This window comes from Trematosphaeria pertusa (assembly GCF_010094035.1).
Source record: "Trematosphaeria pertusa strain CBS 122368 unplaced genomic scaffold BU26scaffold_22, whole genome shotgun sequence".
In the NCBI taxonomy this organism is placed as follows: domain Eukaryota; kingdom Fungi; phylum Ascomycota; class Dothideomycetes; order Pleosporales; family Trematosphaeriaceae; genus Trematosphaeria; species Trematosphaeria pertusa.
In genome coordinates this window covers 144,630-167,259 of record NW_022987233.1, presented here as the reverse complement: position 1 = coordinate 167,259, position 22,630 = coordinate 144,630, and the positions used below count along the sequence as shown (strand labels likewise).

The 22,630-nt window shown below is 53.7% G+C and overlaps 9 protein-coding genes across 9 annotated transcripts; 3 read left to right on the top strand and 6 right to left on the bottom strand.

The window, feature by feature from the left end:
• Positions 1 to 202: 202 nt before the first annotated feature.
• On the bottom strand, positions 203 to 5,784 carry BU26DRAFT_495720 (uncharacterized protein). The gene is made up of 4 exons (XM_033826226.1): positions 5,039 to 5,784; positions 4,587 to 4,956; positions 4,248 to 4,536; positions 203 to 4,194 (listed from the first exon to the last, which is right to left on the bottom strand). The coding sequence occupies exons 1-4, from the start codon at positions 5,312 to 5,314 to the stop codon at positions 678 to 680; spliced, it is 4,452 nt and encodes a 1,483-aa protein (XP_033676723.1). The 5' UTR covers positions 5,315 to 5,784; the 3' UTR covers positions 203 to 677.
• Positions 5,785 to 6,612: 828 nt separating this feature from the next.
• On the top strand, positions 6,613 to 11,529 carry BU26DRAFT_610585 (uncharacterized protein). The gene is made up of 5 exons (XM_033836005.1): positions 6,613 to 7,145; positions 7,202 to 8,723; positions 8,773 to 10,511; positions 10,566 to 10,903; positions 10,954 to 11,529. Exons 1-5 carry the CDS (start codon positions 6,729 to 6,731, stop codon positions 11,198 to 11,200), a joined length of 4,263 nt encoding a protein of 1,420 aa, XP_033676722.1. The 5' UTR covers positions 6,613 to 6,728; the 3' UTR covers positions 11,201 to 11,529.
• Positions 11,530 to 11,641: 112 nt separating this feature from the next.
• On the bottom strand, positions 11,642 to 14,091 carry BU26DRAFT_535139 (SR protein-specific kinase Dsk1; the record flags this gene model as incomplete). The annotated part of the gene is made up of 3 exons (XM_033831251.1): positions 11,642 to 12,374; positions 12,506 to 12,927; positions 13,933 to 14,091. The coding sequence occupies 3 exons, from the start codon at positions 14,089 to 14,091 to the stop codon at positions 11,642 to 11,644; spliced, it is 1,314 nt and encodes a 437-aa protein (XP_033676721.1).
• Positions 14,092 to 15,980: 1,889 nt separating this feature from the next.
• On the top strand, positions 15,981 to 16,676 carry BU26DRAFT_440072 (uncharacterized protein; the record flags this gene model as incomplete). Its single annotated transcript, XM_033824374.1, has 2 exons — positions 15,981 to 16,279; positions 16,343 to 16,676. 2 exons carry the CDS (start codon positions 15,981 to 15,983, stop codon positions 16,674 to 16,676), a joined length of 633 nt encoding a protein of 210 aa, XP_033676720.1.
• Positions 16,677 to 16,846: 170 nt separating this feature from the next.
• BU26DRAFT_535136 (uncharacterized protein) lies at positions 16,847 to 17,936 on the bottom strand (the record flags this gene model as incomplete). Its single annotated transcript, XM_033831250.1, has 3 exons — positions 16,847 to 17,159; positions 17,215 to 17,335; positions 17,885 to 17,936. The coding sequence occupies 3 exons, from the start codon at positions 17,934 to 17,936 to the stop codon at positions 16,847 to 16,849; spliced, it is 486 nt and encodes a 161-aa protein (XP_033676719.1).
• Positions 17,937 to 18,039: 103 nt separating this feature from the next.
• Positions 18,040 to 19,119, top strand: BU26DRAFT_524875 (uncharacterized protein). Its single transcript, XM_033830375.1, has 3 exons — positions 18,040 to 18,253; positions 18,307 to 18,347; positions 18,428 to 19,119. Exons 1-3 carry the CDS (start codon positions 18,104 to 18,106, stop codon positions 18,984 to 18,986), a joined length of 750 nt encoding a protein of 249 aa, XP_033676718.1. The 5' UTR covers positions 18,040 to 18,103; the 3' UTR covers positions 18,987 to 19,119.
• Positions 19,120 to 19,128: 9 nt separating this feature from the next.
• BU26DRAFT_555903 (uncharacterized protein) lies at positions 19,129 to 20,589 on the bottom strand (the record flags this gene model as incomplete). The annotated part of the gene is made up of 2 exons (XM_033832349.1): positions 20,304 to 20,589; positions 19,129 to 20,243 (listed from the first exon to the last, which is right to left on the bottom strand). The coding sequence occupies exons 1-2, from the start codon at positions 20,464 to 20,466 to the stop codon at positions 19,129 to 19,131; spliced, it is 1,278 nt and encodes a 425-aa protein (XP_033676717.1). The 5' UTR covers positions 20,467 to 20,589.
• Positions 20,590 to 20,802: 213 nt separating this feature from the next.
• Positions 20,803 to 21,501, bottom strand: BU26DRAFT_169061 (uncharacterized protein). Its single transcript, XM_033820247.1, has one exon. It carries the CDS (start codon positions 21,247 to 21,249, stop codon positions 20,860 to 20,862), a length of 390 nt encoding a protein of 129 aa, XP_033676716.1. The 5' UTR covers positions 21,250 to 21,501; the 3' UTR covers positions 20,803 to 20,859.
• A 253-nt stretch (positions 21,502 to 21,754) lies between these two features.
• Positions 21,755 to 22,596, bottom strand: BU26DRAFT_439904 (uncharacterized protein; the record flags this gene model as incomplete). The annotated part of the gene is made up of 2 exons (XM_033824366.1): positions 21,755 to 22,279; positions 22,393 to 22,596. The coding sequence occupies 2 exons, from the start codon at positions 22,594 to 22,596 to the stop codon at positions 21,755 to 21,757; spliced, it is 729 nt and encodes a 242-aa protein (XP_033676715.1).
• Between the last annotated feature and the right edge of the window lie 34 nt (positions 22,597 to 22,630).

Genomic DNA, 22,630 nt, shown 5'->3' with positions numbered 1-22,630 from the left:
GGGTGCGGAGTGGTGAGGGTGAGAGACGCTAACCTCAAGCGCACTGACATCATCTACGTCGCGGCGGTCAATCAACACCAGCATACATCTTCCTCACATGAGCATGCACATGGCGCGGTGCGAATGGCAGAATGCAACCCACTTAATCATCGCAATCCGTGAATGGAGCCAGAAGGGCCAATCATTTGAACGAACCCATAAGCAACGAACATGAGTGGTATTCCATAAGCCTGTAGACTCTGCAAGCCCGCCATTAGACACAAAACATTCCGTAGCTGAGATACTCTGCAGCAGCTTAGCCAGATCGGACTTCCACACATAAACGCCCAACCACATAACAATGGCCCCAAGTATCTCACATAGCTCAACACGCTGGAAAGGACAACGAAAAGCGTGCAAATGGTGATTAAGGAGAGACAGAATTAGAGAGCCGAACAAAGCCAAGCAAATAGAATGAAATGGTGGTATAGTACGAGAAAGGCCCTTCGCAATAGTCATATAGGTGGCCGAAAGTCGAAAAAAGAGAACCCAGGTCCGAGACGGCCATCCAGCGCCGGGGAGATCATCCAACAAAACAATAGACGCCGGCCGCTCCTGCAGAAATAGGGTACCCGAAGCGCAGGAAGGTAATTAACATCCTTCGTGTGTAAAGTCGGGAAAAAACGAGTAATCGTAGCTCAGATCATGCTGGTGCCGCCCGGTCCTGACGGTGCTATGGCTGTGGGAGGGGCCTGGGGCTGTGGCGCCTTGTGCTCCTTATCATCATCGTCCTCCTCCATGTCCATACGCTTCCTCCACTGGGACAGAGATTCGCTCAATTCGCTCTTTTCGCTCGTGGGCGTTCGCTCGAAGTCGAAGCGGTCACTCAGACGGTAAGCCTTGTTGGTAGTCTCCCAGTGACTTCGCAGAGCATCAAGCTCTGAGGCAAGATTATCGAGTGCCATGGAATTACGCGTTGCGGCCGAGTTTGGCACGTTTATCGCATCCGGCGTGCTCGAGCCATCATTGTCACTGTATAAGGAATCTCCCGAAGCGATGCTATCGTGCGCACGGTGGTGCCCCTGCGCTCCATTGACACTGCCAGCGGGGACCTGAGATTGGCGACGGTAGTTATCGACAGACGTCTCGAACTGGTCCAAGAACATTTGCACCCGACTCTCAGCTTCGCGAGCGCGCTCCTCAACAATCGCGTGTTGGCGGCGAAGGGTCTCCAGATCGGTTCGTGACTGTTCAGCAGAGGATTCGGCGTCTCTGGCGTTCTTTGCAGCGGCTTCGGCTTCCTGACGAGCGGAAGCCAGCTCGGATTGGAGAGTGGAGAGCTGGTTCTCCAGTCGGGCAACCGTCGTCTCCATGTTGTCCTGTACAGTCGACAAGTCCTTCCGGAGAGACGCCCGCTCAGCTTCCCATTCAGCAGATTGCTCTCTTGTGGGACCACGCGAAGTCTCTCTGGCTTGCGCAAGCTCTTCCTCTAGCTTGGCCTTCTCATTCTTGTAGCGATCGAGCTCTTGTTTCATCTTCGTGAGCATCTTCTCCGTACCTCTGAGGTACTTTACGGCAGCTTGGTGGTCGTTGTGCAGTGCTTGCAGCTTCTCTTCCCATTCTTTACTAACGTCGTGCTCGCGCTGTTCGAAAACAGTCCGTAATTCTTCGTGTGCTTTATTCATCGAGTCGATCTGCTGCTCCAATTCACGGACACGGTTAAGCTCGGGAGTACCGAATCTTGAGCTCGGGCTGTCCAATACTCTTGACCGACGTGCATCAACCGGGTTGATGCCTCGCTCTTCAAGGAGATTCTTGAGCGTCTTGAGTTGAACCTCGAATGCATTGCTCTCCAGTCGTAATCGTTCGTATTGCTGGTGCATTTCCGCCTTCTCGGCTTCCGATGCTTGCATATCTCGCATTGCCTGCTGCAGCTGCTTGCGTATCGTAAGGCCTTCTCGGCTGGACTGTTCCTGGTAGGCCTCAAGGCCGGCAATTCTTTCCTCTGCACGTCGAAGCTTTTCGGACGCATGGTCAGCAGCGGTCTGGTTCTTGCGTACCATGATGTTGGCTGCTTCAACCTGTTGTTGCATAATGGCAACGCGCTCGTCCGAGGCTTCATGGTCCTCCTCACCCCGGTCGGCCAATTTGCCCAGACCGGAGAGGACGGCCTGGCGGTGAAGGCGTGCCTCTTCCGCATACTTCTCCGCAAGTTCTTCCGCGTCTCGAAGCTTTTGCGACGCTGCCTCCAGCTCGGTGGTTTGCTCTTCGAATTCTGCGCGTAGCTGAGATAGCTTCTGTCGGAGGTTCTCCCTTTGATATCGCTCCTCCTCTAATTTCTTCTCTAACATGGTAGACTTATCAGAGGATGCCGTGAGAGCATCTCGAAGCGATTGAAGGACTGCAGCATGATTCTTCGACTCCTCAGAAGCTTTCATAAACTTGGCGCTCAACTCGCTCTTGTCAACTGCTAGAAGTTTCGATGAAGTCTGTGCCTCAGCCGCGCTGGCGGATGCTTCTCTCGCTACTCGTTCAGCCTCGTGTAGCGCAGCGCGCAGACTCTCAAGGTCTGCAACATTCTTCTGCCGGGACGAATCGAGCTCTTGGACACGTCGTTGGGCGGCTTCCGCGGTGTCATCGGCCAATTGTTTCGCTCTACGCTCGGCTTCCACCTGGCTGGCTAGCTTGTCGACCTTGGCTGAGAGTTCACTTTGAGCGGATAGGGAGGCGGCAAGCCGGCGATTGATATCGGCAATGCGTTCCATGTCGGGTGTAGCGGTGCTTCGAGCCCCATCGGGTTGAGGGGTGCCTCCCTGGCTACCGCCACCATGAGCGGCTAATTTTGCTTTGGCGTAAATCGCTTCGCTGACAGCAGCATCTCTCTGCCTCTCTACTTCGGCGATTCTTCTAGCTGCGTCCTGGCCCTGTGTTTTGATCGATTTCTGCACTCGTTCCAGCTCGTTCTTCATCTTCAGCAATGCTTCAAGCAATGGCCGATCCTCATCACCGAATGCGTCTGCCGCGCGCTCGTCAAGAACAGGGCTTGTTGCTGATCCAGGATTGTATCCCGCCTTACGAGCAAGAGCCAGTTCGGACGCATACCATACATTCCGGCTCTTCATAGTCTCCAGCTCCCGAACCAACTCGTCGTTCTGCTGGCTCAGCGCGGGTGACGCGCCAACACCGCTGTCAATGGCTCGCTGCTCAGCCTCATGGCTCAAGCCACGCTGGTGAGTTTCGATTGAGCGCCTTGGTGTTCCTTGTTCCACACTCTCGAGAGAATGTTGCTGTCGATGCGATTTTGAGGTGTTCCGAGAGACTACGCTTCCAGATCGAGAGGTATCCATGGATTCTTTCGGCTGACTGGCCGCGTCTGATGCTTTTCGAGAACCAATCAATGCTTTCTCATTCATGGATTGGGCGTGTAATTCGGTGGCGGAAGGGCTTTCCCTTGTGCTCGGCGACAGATTCTCCCGGTCTAGAGAAGCGGCCCTAGTGTCCACGGGCGGGCCAAATCCTCGCTCACCCTTCGTGGGTGTTTTACTCCGCACATTGCCACTCGGCCCGTTTGGTCTGGGTTGCGGAGGTTGTTGAAGCGGCGGAGGCCCTGAGGGGGCTTGACCAGCTGCGCGCGGCAATCTTGATCCTGCGGCACCGGCTCCGTTAGCGAGCGCATCTTGCGATTTGGGCTGCTGTGGGCCTGGCATCACACTCTCACGTGCAGTGGGCGATCCGGCTTTGCCTTGGGGAATGTTACTCCTGTCCCCTCCACTCAACTTCCTCGGGGCGTTTAATGCTTGCTGAGGGGGAGGGGTCTCATTCGGCGGGTATCTGATTTTCGAGGTGTCCAGGACGTATGCAAGGCTTAGTTCGGTCCTGTCGGCAACGGACGAGCTTGGCTCACCGGCCATGACGATGACGTGTTTCCCAAAAGCAGTCATGCTGTGTCCGGAGCGTGGGGAAGGAGAGTGACCCATGTTCTGGAACATGTACCATCGGCGGGACGATATGCGGAATGCAGCAAGGTCCCCAAGATCAACACCCTCCTGCGTACGGCCACCGAAGATGTACATGGTATCGTTCACGAGGGTTGCAGAATGGCCTTCGCGCGCAACCGGTATGTAGCCAATGCAGTCGAGCTCACTCCAGGAGTTCGAGCGCGGGTCGTAAGTCCATACGTCGTTGAACCAAGCGACGCCGTCAGTACCGCCAAACCTGCATTCGCGCGCGTGTTAGTGGACGGTTACAAGGAATGAGGACGCACTTACAAGTAGAGCTTGTCATTCCAAGTGACGATAGAATGGTTCGTCCGCGCTGGCGGTGATCGACCTTGGGGGGAGGACAGCGCCCCATCTTTGGTATTGGGCAGCAACACCTCCCATCGGCTCGCCGAGGACTGTAAGGAGTTGAGGTCGAAGGCAACCAAATCGTTGAAGAAGAAGCCCTCCACTTGACCACCGAAAATGTAGATTTTGGACCCCAGGATGTTTAGCGTATGCCCATAGCGACCCGTCGGCCTTGGTCCCTGCGGCAGCGCTCTCGACCAATGTTTCGTTGCTATGGCTTGTTAGTATCCCGATTTCCCCCATGCTACTTGCGTGACGTACAGGTATTCAACAGATATAGAGTATCATCCAAATCATCGTTGTCGTCAAGCTTCGTGTCGCCGCCAAAAACGATGAAGGCATTGCCAACAAGAAGGCTTGCATGGCCGACCCTAGGCCCGGGGCCATCTCCCGTGGTCGATATAGGATAGCAAGCCAGGCTTCCGTTGCCCATCTCAGTCACCCAGAGGTCGCCTTTGACTGTCGCGCCTCCCACCAAACCTCCCATGATGTATATGATGCCATCTTTCGAAGCCGTCGCGTTGATGGCGGCGCCGTATCGAGGAAAGGGAGTTGCAGTAGTGGTAAAGTTCAGCCGTCGAGAGGACCACGGATACGGAGAGTCTTGGGGACCGCGGGCGGTCCTCGCATTCTGCGCCTTCTTGTGAGCATGCCTCGTCATGGAGAAAGCGTTGGGGGGTCGGGATGAGCCCCGGGCAATGTCGGTGACGTACCTGGAAATCCGAATCTGCCCTGTCGCGCAATGCCTTCGGTTCCGGACTCGCGGCGTTGGTGGGCTCCCGCAAAGAGCTGAACGAGTTGTTCACGCTCGCGCCGGGCGTCGGGGTCTGGGTCGGCGGTCCAGCGCGAAGCTTCTCGGGCTGTGGTGCACCTGCTCCATTTGCTGTGGGTATCTGCGAGCCCGGCCCATGCGACGACGAGATGTCCCTGGTGGCCGCGGGGAGCGCATTGTTTTGCTGCTTATTCTTCTTTCCGAAGAGGAACGACATGGCGGCGGGCTTGCGCCAAGGGAGGTGTTATGTGGGCTTCCAGCGCCGGTCAAGGACGCATTCGGTCGGCAATCAATCGATGCGGAGGGTGAGCGTGCTGGCGCTGGACACAGTGGGTGTGCGGAAACGAAGGTGCCGGGGGCTGGGGAATACTGCGGCTGGTCGACGATGCGGAGGGGGGTGTCTCAAACGTTACGGCGAGCATTAACCGGCGTGCGCATGTCTCAGCAGCGGCGTGGGCGAAGGGAAAGGCGGCGGAAGTGCAAAAAGTATGGTCGAAGAGAGGCGGCGGGCTGTAGTAGGCGGAGGGTGGTGAGGCGTGGAGATTTCTGAACTTGCGTTTGAGAAGGTGCCAAGATGGATCGGCGAGACAGCGAGGAGGTGCGTTCTTACGGCAACGGAGACAGCACAGCGACAGGCAAGGATGGCGTGCCCTTGGTTCGGCCTCGGGGATGGAAACAACAGTGACAAATTGCTCGGCTTCTACTACAATGCGCTGCGCTGGCCGTTGCGCTCAGCAGCAGGTAGCGTACGGCATTCACGCTTTCGCGGTGGCCCCTGAGTCCGATCCAAACGCTGCAGGGGAGGCAGGCCGCGGCGATTGGCTCCCGTCACGCATGCACCGCGTCCACTTGCGGCTGCTGCACGGCGGCACGTATGTGATATAAATCTACGCTGCAGCACCCGGCGGGCGAGTGACGGGCCCCATCAATCGTGGCTGTTTGCACCGCTCCAACGGCGCCTGGAAACACTCACTAGAGCGAACCCGGCCGCGCCATTCGGAGGATTTACTGGGCTGTCCTCTGCAGTCTCTGCAGTTGAAGCGGGCATTGACAAACCGAAGGTACTGCAAGACTCGAACGCTGGAGTCAGCACCAGCTCGTCGGGCAGACGAACAGAGTAGATTGAATCTCCCGTAAGAAGGACGCTCGTTATTGTGTGCCACACCCCTATGAACGCCTTATGCGAGCCGTCTTCGACGCGTCTCTGGCTCGTACACCGTGCTTCCAGGTCCAACGGCACACTTCGTCGTCAGGCATGGTGGGTTGAGGCTAGCCATGGTGTAAGATGTCAAATCCGCCCAGTACGCAGGTACGTATGGCTCTGCTGTCGGACGTGGGAAGACGCTGGCGGAGAGGGGAGCAAGCCTGGGTCGTCATTGGCCGGGTGGCAGAATCTCACCGCCTCCCCGACTGGCCGCATTGCGGAAGCCCTGGAGCTTTACAAACATGGTGACCGGCACACAGCTCCCTCGACCGCAAACCTGCGCACCCACAGTACCACGCCCCAGCTCACCGGCCGCCGCATCTGGCTCTCCGCGCATCCCAACAGACGTGCCCGCCTGCGTTAAGAAGGAGCCCTCCGTCATGGGCGCGGCCTCGAACTCAGTCACAGCAGCTCGCGCAAGCTCACGATGAGAACCGCCAACGAATTGCCCCTCATCAGCGGCCACTCGCACCCCAACCCCCTTGCCTCGCACGCTCCTACGCCGGAAGATATGGAGCGCGCGCCGTCCACGCCACCGGATTCACACAATCCCCAGGGTGCAACCTTTTCGCGCCCTAGTACGGCCTCGGCCGCCCATACTGCCTCCCACCGTAACCTTCCGGAAATGAACGGGGATGCGCTGAACACAGCGCAGTCTGCGTCGACGGGACCGCGTAGGGGCCGGCCTGCGCTGTTGCGGGTGAGGAGTGACATTGGACCCCGCCATCCCGACCCTCCCTCTGAGAGCGCCGACGAGGCAAGCAGCGTTGACGGACACTTCAAGATACGGCACGGTTGGGACGACCAGCTGAATTCAGAGGAGTACAACCATCTGTTGACCTCAGTGGGTTTCTGCCAGACCATTTCATTCAAGCCCTGCTTGCTAACAAGCCTGCTCAGTCTTTCTTTATGTACTACACCGAGAAGAAGCACGAGACGGGCGGCAACCCTAGGAGCGAGGACAGTGCGTATCCGTTGCAAGAATGGCGCATGCGCGATCGCCTTAAGACGGTATCCGCAGTGCTTGCGCTCTGTCTCAACATCGGCGTCGATCCTCCAGACGTAATCAAAACGAACCCATGCGCCAAGGAGGAGTGCTGGATCGACCCTACCGTCACTTCTCAGACGCCGGGACATACGCCGATGAACCAGATTGGGAAGGCGCTGCAGACGCAATATGAGCAGCTCAGCATGCGCACGCGATACAAATTGCTGCTCGACCCCACAACCGAGGAGACGCGCAAGTACACCTCCACCCTTCGGCGCAATGCTCGCAATGAGCGGGTTTTATTCCATTACAATGGCCACGGAGTGCCGAAGCCGACGTCTTCGGGCGAAATTTGGGTCTTCAACCGGAACTATACCCAGTACATCCCGCTGTCTCTGTACGATCTACAAAGCTGGATCGGAGCTCCAAGCCTATTCGTGTATGATTGCTCGGACGCAGGCTTGATCATCAGCAACTTCAACAGATTTGCCGAAAAGCATCAGGCCGAGTTCGAGGAGGCGCGTCGAAGAGATCCTAACGTTGAATACGTAGACTTCAACGACTGCATCCACCTGGCTGCGTGTAGGGAGAAGGAGTCACTGCCTACCAACCCCGATCTACCCGCCGACGTCTTCACCTCCTGTTTGACCGACCCCATCACAATGGCGGTCAGATTCTTCATCCTGCAGAACCCGCTGCCGAGCAACGTCACCCTTCGCGACGCCCACCATATCCCTGGCAAAGTCTCTGAGCGTAGGACGCCCATTGGCGAGCTAAATTGGATATTCACGGCCATCACCGACACCATTGCATGGAACTCGCTATCTAAGCCCCTATTCAAGAAGCTATTTCGACAAGATCTAATGGTTGCCGCTCTTTTCCGCAACTATCTTTTGGCTCAGCGCATCATGAGAGTATATCACTGTCATCCAGCCTCTCATCCGGAAATACCCCAAACCCACGATCACCCACTGTGGCGGAGCTGGGATCTCGCTGTGGAGTTGATCCTCGCCCAGCTACCAGACCTGCAAGCCGAGGCGCGCGGAGACAAAGAATATTCCTACAAGCATTCCGAATTCTTCTCCGAGCAACTTACTGCTTTTGAGGTGTACCTCTCCCAGGGCGCTGTGGAGCAGAAGATACCCGAACAACTCCCCATCGTACTTCAAGTGCTTCTCAGTCAGGTACATCGCCTTCGCGCGCTCATTCTTCTGTCAAGCTTCTTAGACCACGGACCCTGGGCTGTCAATCTGGCCCTCAGCATCGGCATATTTCCTTACGTTCTCAAACTCCTACAGTCCCAGGCCAATGAGCTCAAACCTGTCATGGTTTTCATCTGGGCTCGTATTCTCGCAGTCGATCAGTCTTGCCAAGCCGATCTTCTCAAAGACAATGGCTACCAATACTTCATCAACATCTTCAACCCGAATTCAGGTTCGCATATATGCTCCTCCTTGTTTTATGTTATGCTGACAGATTTCAGGCATTCCGATTCAGAATGCGAGTGAACATCGAGCGATGTGTGCATTTATTATCGCCATGTTCTGCAAGGACTACAACCAGGGCCAACGTGCCTCTTTGAGCCCAGAGTTAGTGGAGAGCTGCCTAGATCACCTCAAGGACATGCCGAATCCTCTCTTAAGGCAGTGGTCTTGCCTCTGTCTAAGTAAGCTCTGGGTCAATTATGAAGAAGCTAAGTGGGTGGGCATCCGATGCATGGCCCACGAACGGCTATGCGAGCTAGTTTTTGACCCAGTGGCTGAGGTTAGGGCGGCAATGCTTCATGCACTGACCGCCTTCCTGGGCATTCGAGATGTGACCGCGCAGGTGGCCACTATCGAGGAGTCCATCGCCTCCATGGTCCTCGTTATGACCACTGACGGAAATAGCATTGTTCGAAGAGAGCTGCTCATCTTCTTCTCCACCTTCATCTTACGATACAAAACGAAAATCCTCGTCGCCGCTTTCGAACAGCTGTCCGAAGAAGCAAGCAATGAGCATGCCGGTAAGATGGACGAGAGGAATGGTGATGGCCTCTATATGAAGATGCGGGCAGCGACAGCGACGAACTCCATCATTGCGAACTCTTGTTCCCAGAACACCATCTACGCCGCCATCTGGAAAGAAATGCTGGTCATGTCCGTGGATCCTCATCCTGAAATTGCTAGGGATGCCGGCATCGTCGTTGACTACATCCTCCTCGCACTTTTGCAGTCTTCATTGGCGAAATTCGTCCAACCTCAATTCGATGAGATCATTAGAAAGAATCCTGTACACCGGACGCAGCGCCGGATATACGAAGAAAGGCCTGTTCAACAGACGTCTACTCCACCCACGCCTTCTAAAGAAGCGAGCTATCTTTCGCTCTTCGGTGGACTGCGTAGGACAGGCAGTGTCGCGGCATCGCTTAAGAACTTATGGGGCGCCCACGATCCTTCAACCTCTCCGCAGAAGAGCCCAGGACGTATCAAGACCCCCGATTCTTTCGTGCAGCCCTTGCCTTCACGTCCCGCTACCCCAGAGAAATACCACGTCGAAGAACAGCCAAAGACCAGAGGTTTCACGCCGCGAAGCCTCGCCATAGAACCCGAACTCCCACTCAAGAGCAGATTTTTTGACTGGTCGGTGGAGTATTTTCGTGAGCCTCAAATGAAGCCGACCGAGGCTGATGAGCCAGGCAGCACAGACTACAATGGCCGGCTTTGGAGACGAAACCGCAACGATAAGATCATCGCGGAAACCCAGCCATTGAAAGAGGTGGCTGTGTCGCATCGCTGGGACCATCAGTACGCCCTTTTCGACAACCTCAGCCAGCCAATGAAGATGACCTTTCACCAATTCGAGGACCATCTAGTCGTGACTGATAACCGGGACACCATCAACGTGATCGAGTACTCAGGGGGCCCAACTCGGAGGCTCAACTGCTTTTCGAATGGCAATCCTACGGACTCCAAGATCACAGAGGCTCGGTTCATCAATGAGGATGATCAGGCTCTTTTGATGACCGGATCTTCCGATGGAGTGATAAAGATATTCCGCAACTACGATACGAGAGGAAAGACTGAAATGGTTACCGCTTTCCGTGCGTTGACGGACCTGGTGCCGAGTAACAAGAATGCCGGACTGGTCTTTGACTGGCAGCAAGGCAGGGGTTTAATATTGGTTGCCGGCGACGTTAAGGTGATACGTGTATGGAATGCTGGTACAGAGATCTGCACAAGTGTAAGTGCACGCACTATTCTTCTGAAGATGGATCCTGCTAACACGAATAAATAGGACATACCCGCGAGATCTGGTTCCTGCATCACCTCCCTAACGTCGGACCAAGTGGAAGGCGACGTCTTCACTGCAGGCTTCGGCGACGGCGCCGTTCGCGTTTACGATCAACGTCAAAAGCCAGCCACGGCGATGGTCAAAGTCTGGAAAGAGCATAAGCAGTGGATTACCAACGTGCACTTGCAGCGCGGCGGCCAACGTGAGCTCGTAAGCGGTTGCCGAGATGGTGAGGTCAAGCTGTGGGATATCCGCATGGACAAGAGCGTAAAGACCATCAAGGCTACGACGGATAACTTGAAGACGCTGAGTGTTCATGAACATGCTCCTGTCTTCGCTGTGTAGGTCCACTCCATCCAATTTTGTATGTCGCTCGTGCTAATTAGGCCAGTGGGACCCAACGACATCAGATCAAGCTCTTCAACATCAACAACGGCCAACCGGTGTCTCAGTGGGAGCCCTACTCGGGATTCCTCCGCGATCGCTCGCAGCCCGTTACAGCCACCGCCTTCCATCCTCATCGGCTGCTACTTGCCGCTTCGGCTCTTCACACAAACTTTGTAAGCGTGAACTCTTGCAATGAGCTGAAGCATTCGGCGGCTATGAAGACGGTCAAGATCTGGGATGGTAACCCCTAATCCAAGCACGCTCTCCCTCCCACATTATGCGGACATATTGGCATGGATACAAGCTGGCTTTTGGACATTTGCTTTGGCGGAACTTTATTGCAGCATTAGCTAGCGGCGTTTTGTTTGTTTTTCGATACGAAAGGACGGTCTTTTTTTCGGTTTGCTGGCATAGCGAGCTTGGGAGCTTAGGCATGGCTGGGGTTCTATGGGGTTATCTGCCGGGGCTAGGTAAGTCCAGCAGTAGTTTCGGTCAGGGATAATAACTACTATAATACTTTGGAGTAGTGCATAATTAATTAGAGACTTAATAGCAAGAGCGAGTTATATTAGTAATAAGGTCTTTATCTACAAGCTTACGTACGTACTACTTATAGAGTATCTTTAATTATCTCTAGTACTAGTAGAGGCTATGCCTTGTCAGGCTATGATCTCCTAGACTGATGCGCACAGCTAATGATCACGTACAGGGCCAGCCCGCTTCTGCCTCTCCCACGCCGGCAACGCCCACTTCGTCATGTACTCGAACTTCAGGAGTTGATCCGCCGTCGGTCGATCCGCAGGCTCAAACGCAATCATCGCTCTGAGCATCCCCTCCAACGCACGCAGCTCGCCACCGGCAACGTCCCATACACAAGTCTGCTCCGTCTCGCCACGTCCCATGTCCCAGAGGCGCTGATGCAGGCGCCGAAACACGGGAGTACCGATCCGGCCGAAATCAGCGACCCATGACCCGTCCGCATCGAAGAACTCGGACCGTTTCGCCCAAGAGTCCCACCATCTCGTCGGCGGTTGGCTCAGCGTGTTGATCATCTCCCCGATGATATCATCTCGATCCCACGCAAAGGTTTCGAAGAGTGGACGCTCGCCCAACACCTCGTACAAGTTGACGCCCAGCGTCCATATGTCGGCTGCGGCTGGTCGAGTGATGGGCTCATGAAAAAAGTCCTCTGGTGGTGCATAGAGGGCGGGCGTGTGGAGAGTCGGTGACGGCGTCTGTGATACGATAAAAGACGTTCCGTAGTCGGAGATGATGACTTCTTGATCATCCAGCTCGTTGGCAGGCACGCCCAAGGTCATGGGATAGATGGCATGTGGCGGTGCGTGCGGTCCACCTGGCTTTCCATCCACTCGCCGGATGGGAACCTCGAAGGGTTCGCCGAATCGCTTGTAGAGCTCAACCGTGCTGAGGCCATAGAAGGGCGGTGTGCGTAAGAGAAAGTTCCGCAAATGGAGATATGGCTGCCATCAGCACATCATTCAACAACATGTCTCATTTCCATACCTCCGTGGCATATGCCGCTTGCATGCAAATACGACAATCCCAAGTGGAGTTGCGCGGCAGTGGACCTTGCAGCGTCCGGTGGAAACATGAAGTCTGCACTGTCCTCCTTGGACTTGGAAATGCTGCAGCCAGCGGGCTCTTCGATCAAGCACCGATGATGTCCGTTGGGGCCATCAAACGAGAATTGGTCAAGGAGTGGCGGAATGAATCGCTTCCCAGCATGGGTCGGGTCGCCCTTCATCAGGTGCTGAATAATGTCCGCCTCATGACATTCTCGCGAAGCTCTCGCAGTCAGGATCTTGAGCGAGACGTAGCGCTGGGTTTGCTGATCCCGGGCGAGCCAGATGGTTGAATATCCACCAAATCCGAGCTTGTGCACGACCACGTAGCGACCACTGCAAAAGGCATCGCCGATGAGAGTCGGGTGGTATCCACCGGGCGCGTAGTCCTCGAGCTATTCAATGTCCTCCTCAGGGTGATATGTACCTTCCATTGGCGGGAGTGACGAGTCAGTCATGGAATGAAGGGATCGACACGGGGAGGGTCTGCGGTGACGGGTGGTCTTGGACGCGAATTGAACTGGACACGGGAGGAAATCCGGAGTTCGTCGGTAAAATATCGCAAGCTGGGAGAAGAAGCGAGGGAGTCCCCCACTGGGGCTCAGGCTCATGTTCCTGGCGAAGCTCATGCGAACGTCTCGGTGTAGCCGCCGGGATGACGCGCTGTGGCCGCAAAGCTGCCATATGCCATAGCCACGATTAGTCAGCAGATTTTTGACGACGAGCCGCCGAGGATCAGCACCCTGGAACGTCCAGAATTTCCTCACCACCAGCTTTTCTGGTCACTCTGCCATCCATTAGTATATGACACTCGCTTCACTTCACATTGAAAATTTTAACCCTCTTTCAACAACACGCTGCTATTCCTCGCGGCAAGCACGTCCATTTTCGCTTCGATTACATGCCTGCCTAGGTTTCGCAATGGCTACCCCTAACCTGAAAGTTGTTTCAATACCGCGCCGAATATCACAGTACTGTTTCGTCTCCACAGGTGCTGTTGGATGGGTGTACAAGATCAACGATCGCATCGCTCTCAAATTCCCTCGGATTCCTGGCTGCACAAAGTTCGGCCACGAGATCGAGATATTCGATGTCTTCGAGAATGCTACTCCTTGTCCAGACATCGTTCAAAGCTTCCTGCGTGTTCCAGCAGGAAATTTTCTCGCATTTTTGAGCGGCGGCAATTTGGACCAGCGACTGCGTGCGAACCAGATCCGGGAGAGCGACGAACCATATTCGAGAGTCCTCCAGATCACGAAAAAGGAACCTACAAACGTTGTTGAAAGATGGGCAATGGAATTAGCTAGCGCGGCTGCCTGGCTTGAATCTCTCGGATACGCGCATACAGACCTCCGGCCTCAAAATCTACTCCTTGATGATGTTGGGCATCTAAAACTCACTGACTTCGATTGCGTGGCACGGATTGGAACTGACAAGGAGGCGTCCGCGCCCCCGTATGCTCGTCCTCTTGGGCCGGAGGCTGGAACGGAGAAGGGAACCTTCGGGCACAATGATGCTCGGACAGAGCAGTTTGCAATTGGATCGATCCTATACCTCATGACGCGGGGCTATGAGCCGTACGAGGAGGAAGAATTTGGGGAGAATGTTGACAGTGCTTCACTCATTGTTAGTCGTTTCCAACATATGGAATTCCCAACCTTAGGGAACGATCCTTTGGATCAAATTATAAAAAGATGCTGGCATGGCGAATTTGGGCAGGTTAAAGGTATAGCAGAGGAGACAAAGCAGCTGCCTGGCGCTATCGAACTGCCTCGCGCTATTCCGTTTGATATGGAGTACATATCACTTTGCCGGAAGGAATGTCAGGCCTTAGTGGATGAAGGAATTTTTGAAGACGACTACTTTGCAAAATTAGCCTAGCTAAGAAGGCGGTGCTATTAAACCGGGGCAATTGGGGGTTGATTGGGGACGTTTGGGACGGTAGGAGTACGGGTCCCGGAGGCAGGACCCAGGTCCCTTCGCATACAGTCTCCACCGCGAATCTCGGGTCCGAGGTCACGGATCCGGAACCAGAGCGAATCTAGACGTCCCCTGGCGCTTGTAGCTAGATTCGAGGAACTACCCTTGTGTATTTTCGATCCGACCTTTCCTTACTATACACCGTACGCTCAATTATGGCTCTTCGCTTGGCGTTGGTTTCCAAAAATCTCGAAAATTGCTCCTCGCATGGATGACGGAACCCCAGATCTTACGGAGCGGTTGCTGCAGCGTGATGATGTGCTCGCTGATTTTGCAAACCTTGCCAACATGTTGGGTTTTTCTTGCGCGGGAATTTCGCCTCCTGGTCACGAGAGTTCTCCAGAGGCTTGCAGAAAGCTTTGCGCGAGACATGCATCCAAACACCAACGAAGAAGCCTCGAGGACGAACTTGCAACTTCCGATCCCCTTCAACGAACCGCGGGCCCCTCGATCATCCTCCATGACTAATTTGCCACTGAAGCAGCGATGTGGACGCCCGTTCTGGACGCCGCAAAGAGCCGACCGAGATCATCTTTTAAACATCACATGTACCATTGGGAAGACGCTATGAGCATGCATCTGTACACGTGGTGGTTTCAAAGGGATGTATTCGTCTGTTATTTTGGGGTCTCAGTGTCGTCTACCACCGTGGAAAAATGGCGAAGCTTGGATCTTTCGGAAGTCAACCATACGCATGCACCGGTAAACAGTCCTGTAGAGGCGTTCCCTCCACCACAAGCCGGAATACGGTCCCCATCCACGTCGTTTATGCATTCTCAGCCGGCAGTCTATCTGGAATTTTCGTTTTTCCTCACTCACTCCCTCTATCTGACCGCCGGGACCCGATCCCTGGCGGCGTGAGCCCCATCACGACTCCTGCTACAACACGATCGGACGAGCAAAGTTTTGCCATCGGCGCTTACGAAAGCGGTACGGCCGTCATCCTTGAGGATCTTGCAAGCGATTTGGAAGGCGCCTATGTAGATACCCCCGTGTCCTCTCACCTTCCCACTAGTTCGACATGGAATGATGATGAAATTCCTGAAAGACACAACATGTCACACACGAATAATATCCAGGTCGAAGTCATTGCAGGATCTTCATCTTTCCCCTTACCTGCTCCCATTTCCCGGACTTCGAATGACAACCCTCATGTCATCAATAAGACCCGAACTTGCACACATGCCCCATTTCAAGTCACAGTCAGAGATCGATCAGAGTAGCAGTAGCAGAACACTAAAATGCGGTGGTCTTTGAGATTAACTCCTTTGATACATCCTGCGGCGCACGGTCCGCTCTTGGCGCCTTACGAAGGTCCGGTGTGGGTGCACTGGCCATCCAGATTCGGTGAGGAAAAATGCGAGCTCCTTCGTACTCTCAACCTCTCAACTCTACTCATCCTAATATTTAAACCTCACCACGCCTTGCGTAACCTCAGAGCTAAGAAGTGAATCGTTAGTAGTTCCAAATGGCGCTTGAGCTTTATATCCACCCTTGCGTCCAAAAGCCGCCGCACCGTCTCCACCCCCCACCAGTCGACAAACCTCTGAGAATTCGGATACAAGGCCCGCTCGAGTCCATACAAAAGCTTCTTCCAAACGTATCATGGCATAATGTTGTGCCGTTCCCGCAGCTGGGAGCGCTGGCGCTCGCAAGGCTTACACACCAGGCACTGTATGGACAAGGAGAACATAATATGGCTGATGGTGGTCTGAGGGTGCGGGATGAGTACTTGGCTTGGGTTATGGAAGGAAGAAGACCATTAGAGTAAGAGCGCAACTCCTAGTACGGCTTTTTGATGCTCCTAGAGACTGACCATCGGCTATTTAGCTATATAGACTACTACGGGGTCACATTTGACCACCTCGTTCCTACCGACGATCTAGATCCAGAAGTACTTGCGATTAACATCATTGAAGTAGACAAAGATGGAGGAGTATACGCGGATGGAGGGAAATACGCGAATGAAGTCCTTTCGTTCTCCGTAAATCCGACTGGTTATACGGGGAAGAAAGTACTCGCCGTGCCAAGATGTTGTCAGCATAAGAAAGGCACGTTGGATCGGAGGCTCATAAATAGCATGGTAGCTGAGAGGGATAGCGAGATCCGGGGACGTTCGCAAAGGCCGTCCGCGAAGCGAGCCCGGGAGGACACCGTATTGTAACAGCTCGCGAAGCCCACGCGAGCCTGCCTTAAGAAACCAATCCGAACGCTGTGGGAAAGCGATCCATTACTCGTCCGCTCACGTAGCACACAATCCACAAAACTCACGAACAAGTAAACTCCACAATGCTTGCAGACCTGTCCGAGAAAGCCTCATCCCCCTCCATGACTTCACTCACCCGTTTCCTCCGAAGGCCAAGTGATGAATTCATTTTTCGGCCCCAGAAGACCAGGTGGTCCTGAGAAGGTGTCTTTCGGTCGCATTCCCATCGAAGCTGGCCACGTCGCATTTACGTTGTCGCCTTTAATGACATTGCTCGGCTTGACCCTATTCACTTCGAATGATCTCAAGTCTGGCGTGTAACCATGGCTTGACTGGTGTTGTCCCGATTGGGCCGTTTGTGCATTCTTCACAGACACTGTGATATGCGTTTCGTCCTTGACGTAAACGCCCCCGGTTCGAGTTGTGGGATGGATATAAGATCTCAAGCCCAGCATGTCAGCCGTACCGTCTTTGATCTCGGAAGAAGCTTACGTACCGGGTCAAGGCTTTCGTGGTGTTTGGGTCTGTCCTAACCGCCGTCTCATAAGCGGCATACATCAATGCCCAAGCAATGGCTTCGTTCTTTGGGCGTGCGACCTTCCAGATGTACTCGATCACTGGGAAGCCATAGCAAATGAGCGACTGAAGGAGTGATATGAGAAAAGGCAAGATATGCAAGTGCAGAGGAATGATGAGAATGCAAGAGGAATGATATGGAAGTTGAATGATGAGGATAGCAGAGGGAGCAGTCGGATTGCATCCTTTTGTAAGCTATCACGAACCTCAGCGGTGTTTTACTTGGCTCCTATCACGCTGCTTTGCCTCAATATGCGCCAGTTGCATCCTGGCGCGATATCCAACCATGATCATGACCCAGCTACGGTCCCGATACATTCCCGCCTGGAAAGCCCACCACATCAAGCAGATGTTCGAGGAGAAGACAGTCCGATCGTTACATGGCATGATTTATAGAATGCCTCGAATACGAATTAGTCCACTATGAGTGAGGAATCAACATGGCGCAGGTTTGTAAACGCGGCTAGATATCTGCAACCTAGCAAATGTGGTGATCGAGTCTATTTTGAAATCTAGGCGCGCGCGTTGCGGAATTGGTGATCGTAACGAGAACGCCGCAGCCGCAGCAACCTCTCTTCCAATAGTATTACATTCATTGTAGAACAAGCGCCAGGAGCACTTGTCGGTCTCGTTTCCTGTCATGACATATGAAACGTACTACGTAGCTGCAGGCTTCGGTAGGTGTGATAGAGAGTATATATATCCTTTACATCTCTGGTATTTTCGATAGTCACGCATTCTGATCATCCGAACATTCCCATTTCCTAAAAGCCCTGAAATCTACGCATACCATCTATTGTTCTCTTGCAATGGCTGCCAGTCCACAATATGAACTCGGAACCCTCGTTGGCGGTACCTGGAGACAGTGGTCGAATTCTGCTGGACAGGATTATTACGAGAACCTTAACACCAGGGCTACGCAGTATAATATACCGGTTGGATTGGAGGATGCCGATACGGTGCGTATGCACCAAGCCTTCGCAGAAGTGAGCTGAACTGATCTTATTCACAGGATACATGGGCCGTTGATGGCTCCAAGAGTTGGCCGCAATGGTGAGTATTTACCCGTTACCCTTGACCCCTACGGGCGATAGCAGATGTAGATCAGAAGTAACCTCCTGGGTCCCGTGCAGGCGCAATACCAGAACCGGACGGATCAGACGTACGAATCCGAACCCCCCTACACCTCGAACCTACCTGGACAAGGCCAACGTTCAAACGCACCTCCAGCTTGTCGAGCGATCGCCCGAATCCCATGAGTACTTGTACAGAAGGGTTATGATTGCGGTTTTGAAGCACTTCTTCCTGGAGGACGAAGGCTTCGACGTTCTCCAGGAAGAGTCGCGCGGGGAATTAGACCAAACCGAGTCGAGGGCGGACATGGCGGTGCTCAAAATCACATCTCGCCCCGGAGGAAGCCTATATGCGTATGATTACTGCTTGGTAGAGAGTAAGAAGGCTGATAGGAGCTGGACTGAGACGGAGCATCACCTGAGCCGACATTGTGCCGGTACAGAAAACCAGTCTGGGCAGGTCTATGGCATCGTCCACATTGGACTTTACGTTCAATTCTTCACTGCCAACAGAGGGGTGCTTACGGCGTTAAGTTGTGGTCTACACATACGCAACGACGTCAACGCGATCACAACCATGTTTGGGAACATGAAGCGTCAGCCACTCCCGTTTTTGTGATTAAAGAGTCAGTACACTAGGAGGCGGTGTGATGGTGAGGGATGTCTTGTTATACTGTTTTGCCAAAGCTGTTCCGCTTAGACAGTTACATATGTTAGCTGGTTTTTCCGGTCTCTTACATTGAACAAATGGAAAGTTGTATTCATGTAATGACTCTATCTGCTCGTGCTAAATAGAATATTCCGCTCTTGTGCTCACCGAACCAGACCTGGGACTCGACAGAGGATCCCGAAGGCCGAATTACGTATCTTTCCTCCAACGTAACCTTTAGGGGACCATCTTTCCACGAGAATGGGGATCCTAAGCCAAGCATGCAGCCGACTTTGGCAGCTACTACTGTGCCTACGGATGAGTAGTTGAGTATTATATCTTGGACCTCAATGGGTAGGGATTGAATAGTTGTAAAGATCGAAGGTCTGGCGGAGGCGGTGGCCCAGATAAGATAGTTCAGTGCCAGGTCCGACGGAGGTCCGGTGCCATAATCGCCATTGAAGAGCGGCTCTGGAGCAGTGTGCTTGAGTGAAGCCCGATCGGTGGCGTGGCAGAGCATGATGTGTTTGACTGATAGGATCATGTAATGTGCATGCGCTTCCCCAGACGTCGTCGTGCTAGTACTCTCAGTCGTGCTGATTTCCCGGGATGCTACGTGTTGCTGGGCTATTGACAGTCCGTTTTGAATATCTTGGCAGAGGACGACCCAGACGGTTCCAACGCGCACAATATCAGCCTCGAACGGCTCCCAGGCGGGCAACTGTGTAATCCATACATGTACGCCCCGCGGGCCATGTCCGCCTGTGTTTTCGTGAACTTCGAAATCAAGCGTCGAAAGCCGGATTATAGCTCGAGAAAGTACTCGTAAAGTTACGGAATTGTAATTGTTTCGAAGGATATGCCTCCACTGGTGATGGAAATCCCGGAGTAGGCGATGTGCAAATGCACGCATTCTGTCGTCAACTTCTACTTGCGGTTTCCAGTAAGGCGTTTCTGAATCGAACGTATGCTCCAAAGGCACAGGAATAGGTCCGCCAAGTGGTTCCATATCAGCTAGACTCACAGCACGCTCTCGAAGAAGACCGAGTGGTATTTGACTGCAACGGTTCGCATTCGTGTAACGCAACACGTCATTTCGGGTGTCGAAGGTCCAGAGGGCGTGATACTGATACTGTCGGGGATCTCCGAATGGGTTGACCGTATCGTATTTCTCGTCATCGTTCCACTTGAACGGAAGACGTTTGTGTAAAGCGTCGAAGGTTCCTTCTGTAGATGGCAATTGGTGTCCATACGAAATGTCGGAGGCGGGGCTGAATGCCCACTCACCTTTTTTCAGATCAAGCAAGATCTCAGAAACCCGCCTCAGATGTTCTTCATCTCCTTCATCGGTTGTTCGGCTGCCAAAGAATATGCGGTTTAGTCTGTCATGAGCGCCGACTTCTTGCGACGCGGACAGAGGCGCCGAAATAAGATAGGCTAGTACAATCATTACGATGTTGGAGGGGGAACAAAGCAAGCAAAGAGGGCAGATTTATTGGCAAGCTCAAGTCTTAAGCGACCGTTGACGCAGGGGGAGAAACACACGCATCAAGTGATAGGGAAATGAGGTAGGGATGGAGCGAGGAAGGTCGCAGGTGGTGCCGCCGCATTCCTCTTGTACAGGGAACCGGAGCCAGACCCCTGTCGGGTGCGTCATGCGCATACGCTAGCCAAGATAGGAAACCAAAAGAGCACGTGCGCTCGAGCCCCTGCGCGCTCGGCTAGAGAGGGTTTGCGGCAAATCCGCCTCTAGAAACGGCGTTACGCCTTGCTAGAATTAGCTATCTAATTATGGGGTCTCCTTAAGTCTTTGAATAGAGGGATGACGAGCTCCAAAACAACATTACGGAGAGCAGGTTAGTGATATAAATGGAAGACTATGACGCAAGCATGCGCTTGTATTTCTCATTTGCTGCGGCGGGAAGATTCTTCCAGGACGTAGAGCAAAGAGTGTATATCTGCTAGACAGCGAGGTGCGAATTAGCATCCTTGAGCTCCTCATGTTTGGTGTCTCGGTACAGCAGGCACCTGAACAACTCGCTGCATCTGATACACACAACCAGCTCCTCCATGAGATATCCCGCTCATAGCCGCAAATGGAAGGCCCCTTCCAATACCTCCGGAGGAAGGGGCCACTCCCTCGAAACGGCTTCGCGAGCCATTTGCGTCGGCAGGCCCTAGCGCGGCTCGCTCTCCTTCCCTTGAGACAGTTGCACGAGCGTGTGCTGTCCATCACAGCTGTCGAAGACGCTCACCGAGCGTTGCCTCATTCGGTGCTCGAAGAAGTACTTGGCTCCAAACGTGCCGCCGAAGAACTCTTGAATGTTGCCTTGGAGTTCCGCGAGATCGCCGCAGCCGGACCTGCGAAAGAGTATGTGTCGCAGAATGTCTCAACTTCTCCTGTCGCTCCGACCTGGCTTCGAGTGATGGCCTCATTCGCCTTGACGCATTGGGAAAATGGGTTTCCGTAAGATTCATAGCAGCTTATATAGCTGTAGTTTTCAACTAGCAAAAACGCTACCTCAGACGAATCTTCACTGGTAAGCGTAAAGCCCATGTATATGGACACTATGTCCCCATGGACTCTCGTGCTGATACGGCGTGATCAATACAAGCCAACGGCTAGGTGCATCCCTCAAGGATTTCCTGGAATTGGATGACAGCCGGGTGGACATTCTGACTGTCGCGAGTAGCCTCCATGGTAGTCGGCGACGCAAGGAAGGTCTCGATGTTCGCATTCAAAGACTCTTCAACACCCGCTCTGCCAGCTTCTTTTGACCTTTCGCGCCAAGGGCTTGTTCGTCAACTTCTTGAACCGCTCTTCCGACCGCTAGCGTTGTCTTCACGTTGCCACCGTCCACATGTAGCATCCCATTTCTCCCGACGGTGATTTCGAATCCAACTTTTTCACCTAGAGCCTCCAATATTGTCACTCCACCTTTCGATCCAGCAAGGAGCCTCCTCGCCATACCCAGGCTAATCTTAAAGACCATTCCACCCTTGAGCGGACCAAGCCCTTCACTCTTTCCGGTTGACGGGTCGACGCAGGTCAGTTCGGGAGAAGAGTCTTTGCCGGCGCTTGCGATTCGGGCATAGACCAGCGAGTTCGGCACAAGCTGTGGGCGGGTCTTGCGGGTTGCGCCCTCGAAGGCTAGGTGGGGGAGTGTCGCGGCAGGCGTATTGGGGGTGAGAAAGCAGTTGAAGTTTTCGCCGGTGGAGGTGTTGATGGTTGCTATTACCAAGTCGCCGGCTGTTGGAAGATACTAAGAATCCAGTTTAGAATGTTGCGGGAAGAGCAGATTTTATCGGCGGGGTATGAAGTGAGAAATAGACGGCAAATACTTCAGGTAAAGGTAATGAGAGAGGAATGGATTACCCTTCCGCTGTTGAACTCGATCCACGCAGCATTTTTCTTGTTGTCTGTAACCAGAGCGCCCGCAATTGTGGTTGCGATTGTAGTTGGTGGGATGTGTCGAAGGCCAGGACCAAGGGTGAGTGCCTTCTTCTTGTTCATAGGCTTTGGCAGAGCGTCCTGAGGTATTTTATCGCCCGGAAGGACGACTATCGCTGAAGCAGCCATGTTGAGCGTGCGTGGCGGTGGTCAATTGAGGTAA

Coding starts and splice junctions, on each gene's coding strand:
- BU26DRAFT_495720 (XM_033826226.1), bottom strand. CDS start 5,314: ATGTCGTTCCTCTTCGGAAAGAAGAATAAGCAGCAAAACAATGCGCTC. Junction 4,957..5,038: donor GGGCAGATTCGGATTTCCAG/GTACGTCACCGA, acceptor AAGAAGGCGCAG/AATGCGAGGACCGCCCGCGG. Junction 4,537..4,586: donor TCTATATCTGTTGAATACCT/GTACGTCACGCA, acceptor AACAAGCCATAG/CAACGAAACATTGGTCGAGA.
- BU26DRAFT_610585 (XM_033836005.1), top strand. CDS start 6,729: ATGAGAACCGCCAACGAATTGCCCCTCATCAGCGGCCACTCGCACCCC. Junction 7,146..7,201: donor ACAACCATCTGTTGACCTCA/GTGGGTTTCTGC, acceptor AAGCCTGCTCAG/TCTTTCTTTATGTACTACAC. Junction 10,512..10,565: donor GTACAGAGATCTGCACAAGT/GTAAGTGCACGC, acceptor ACGAATAAATAG/GACATACCCGCGAGATCTGG.
- BU26DRAFT_524875 (XM_033830375.1), top strand. CDS start 18,104: ATGGCTGCCAGTCCACAATATGAACTCGGAACCCTCGTTGGCGGTACC. Junction 18,254..18,306: donor GATTGGAGGATGCCGATACG/GTGCGTATGCAC, acceptor TCTTATTCACAG/GATACATGGGCCGTTGATGG. Junction 18,348..18,427: donor TCCAAGAGTTGGCCGCAATG/GTGAGTATTTAC, acceptor GGTCCCGTGCAG/GCGCAATACCAGAACCGGAC.
- BU26DRAFT_169061 (XM_033820247.1), bottom strand. CDS start 21,249: ATGGACAGCACACGCTCGTGCAACTGTCTCAAGGGAAGGAGAGCGAGC.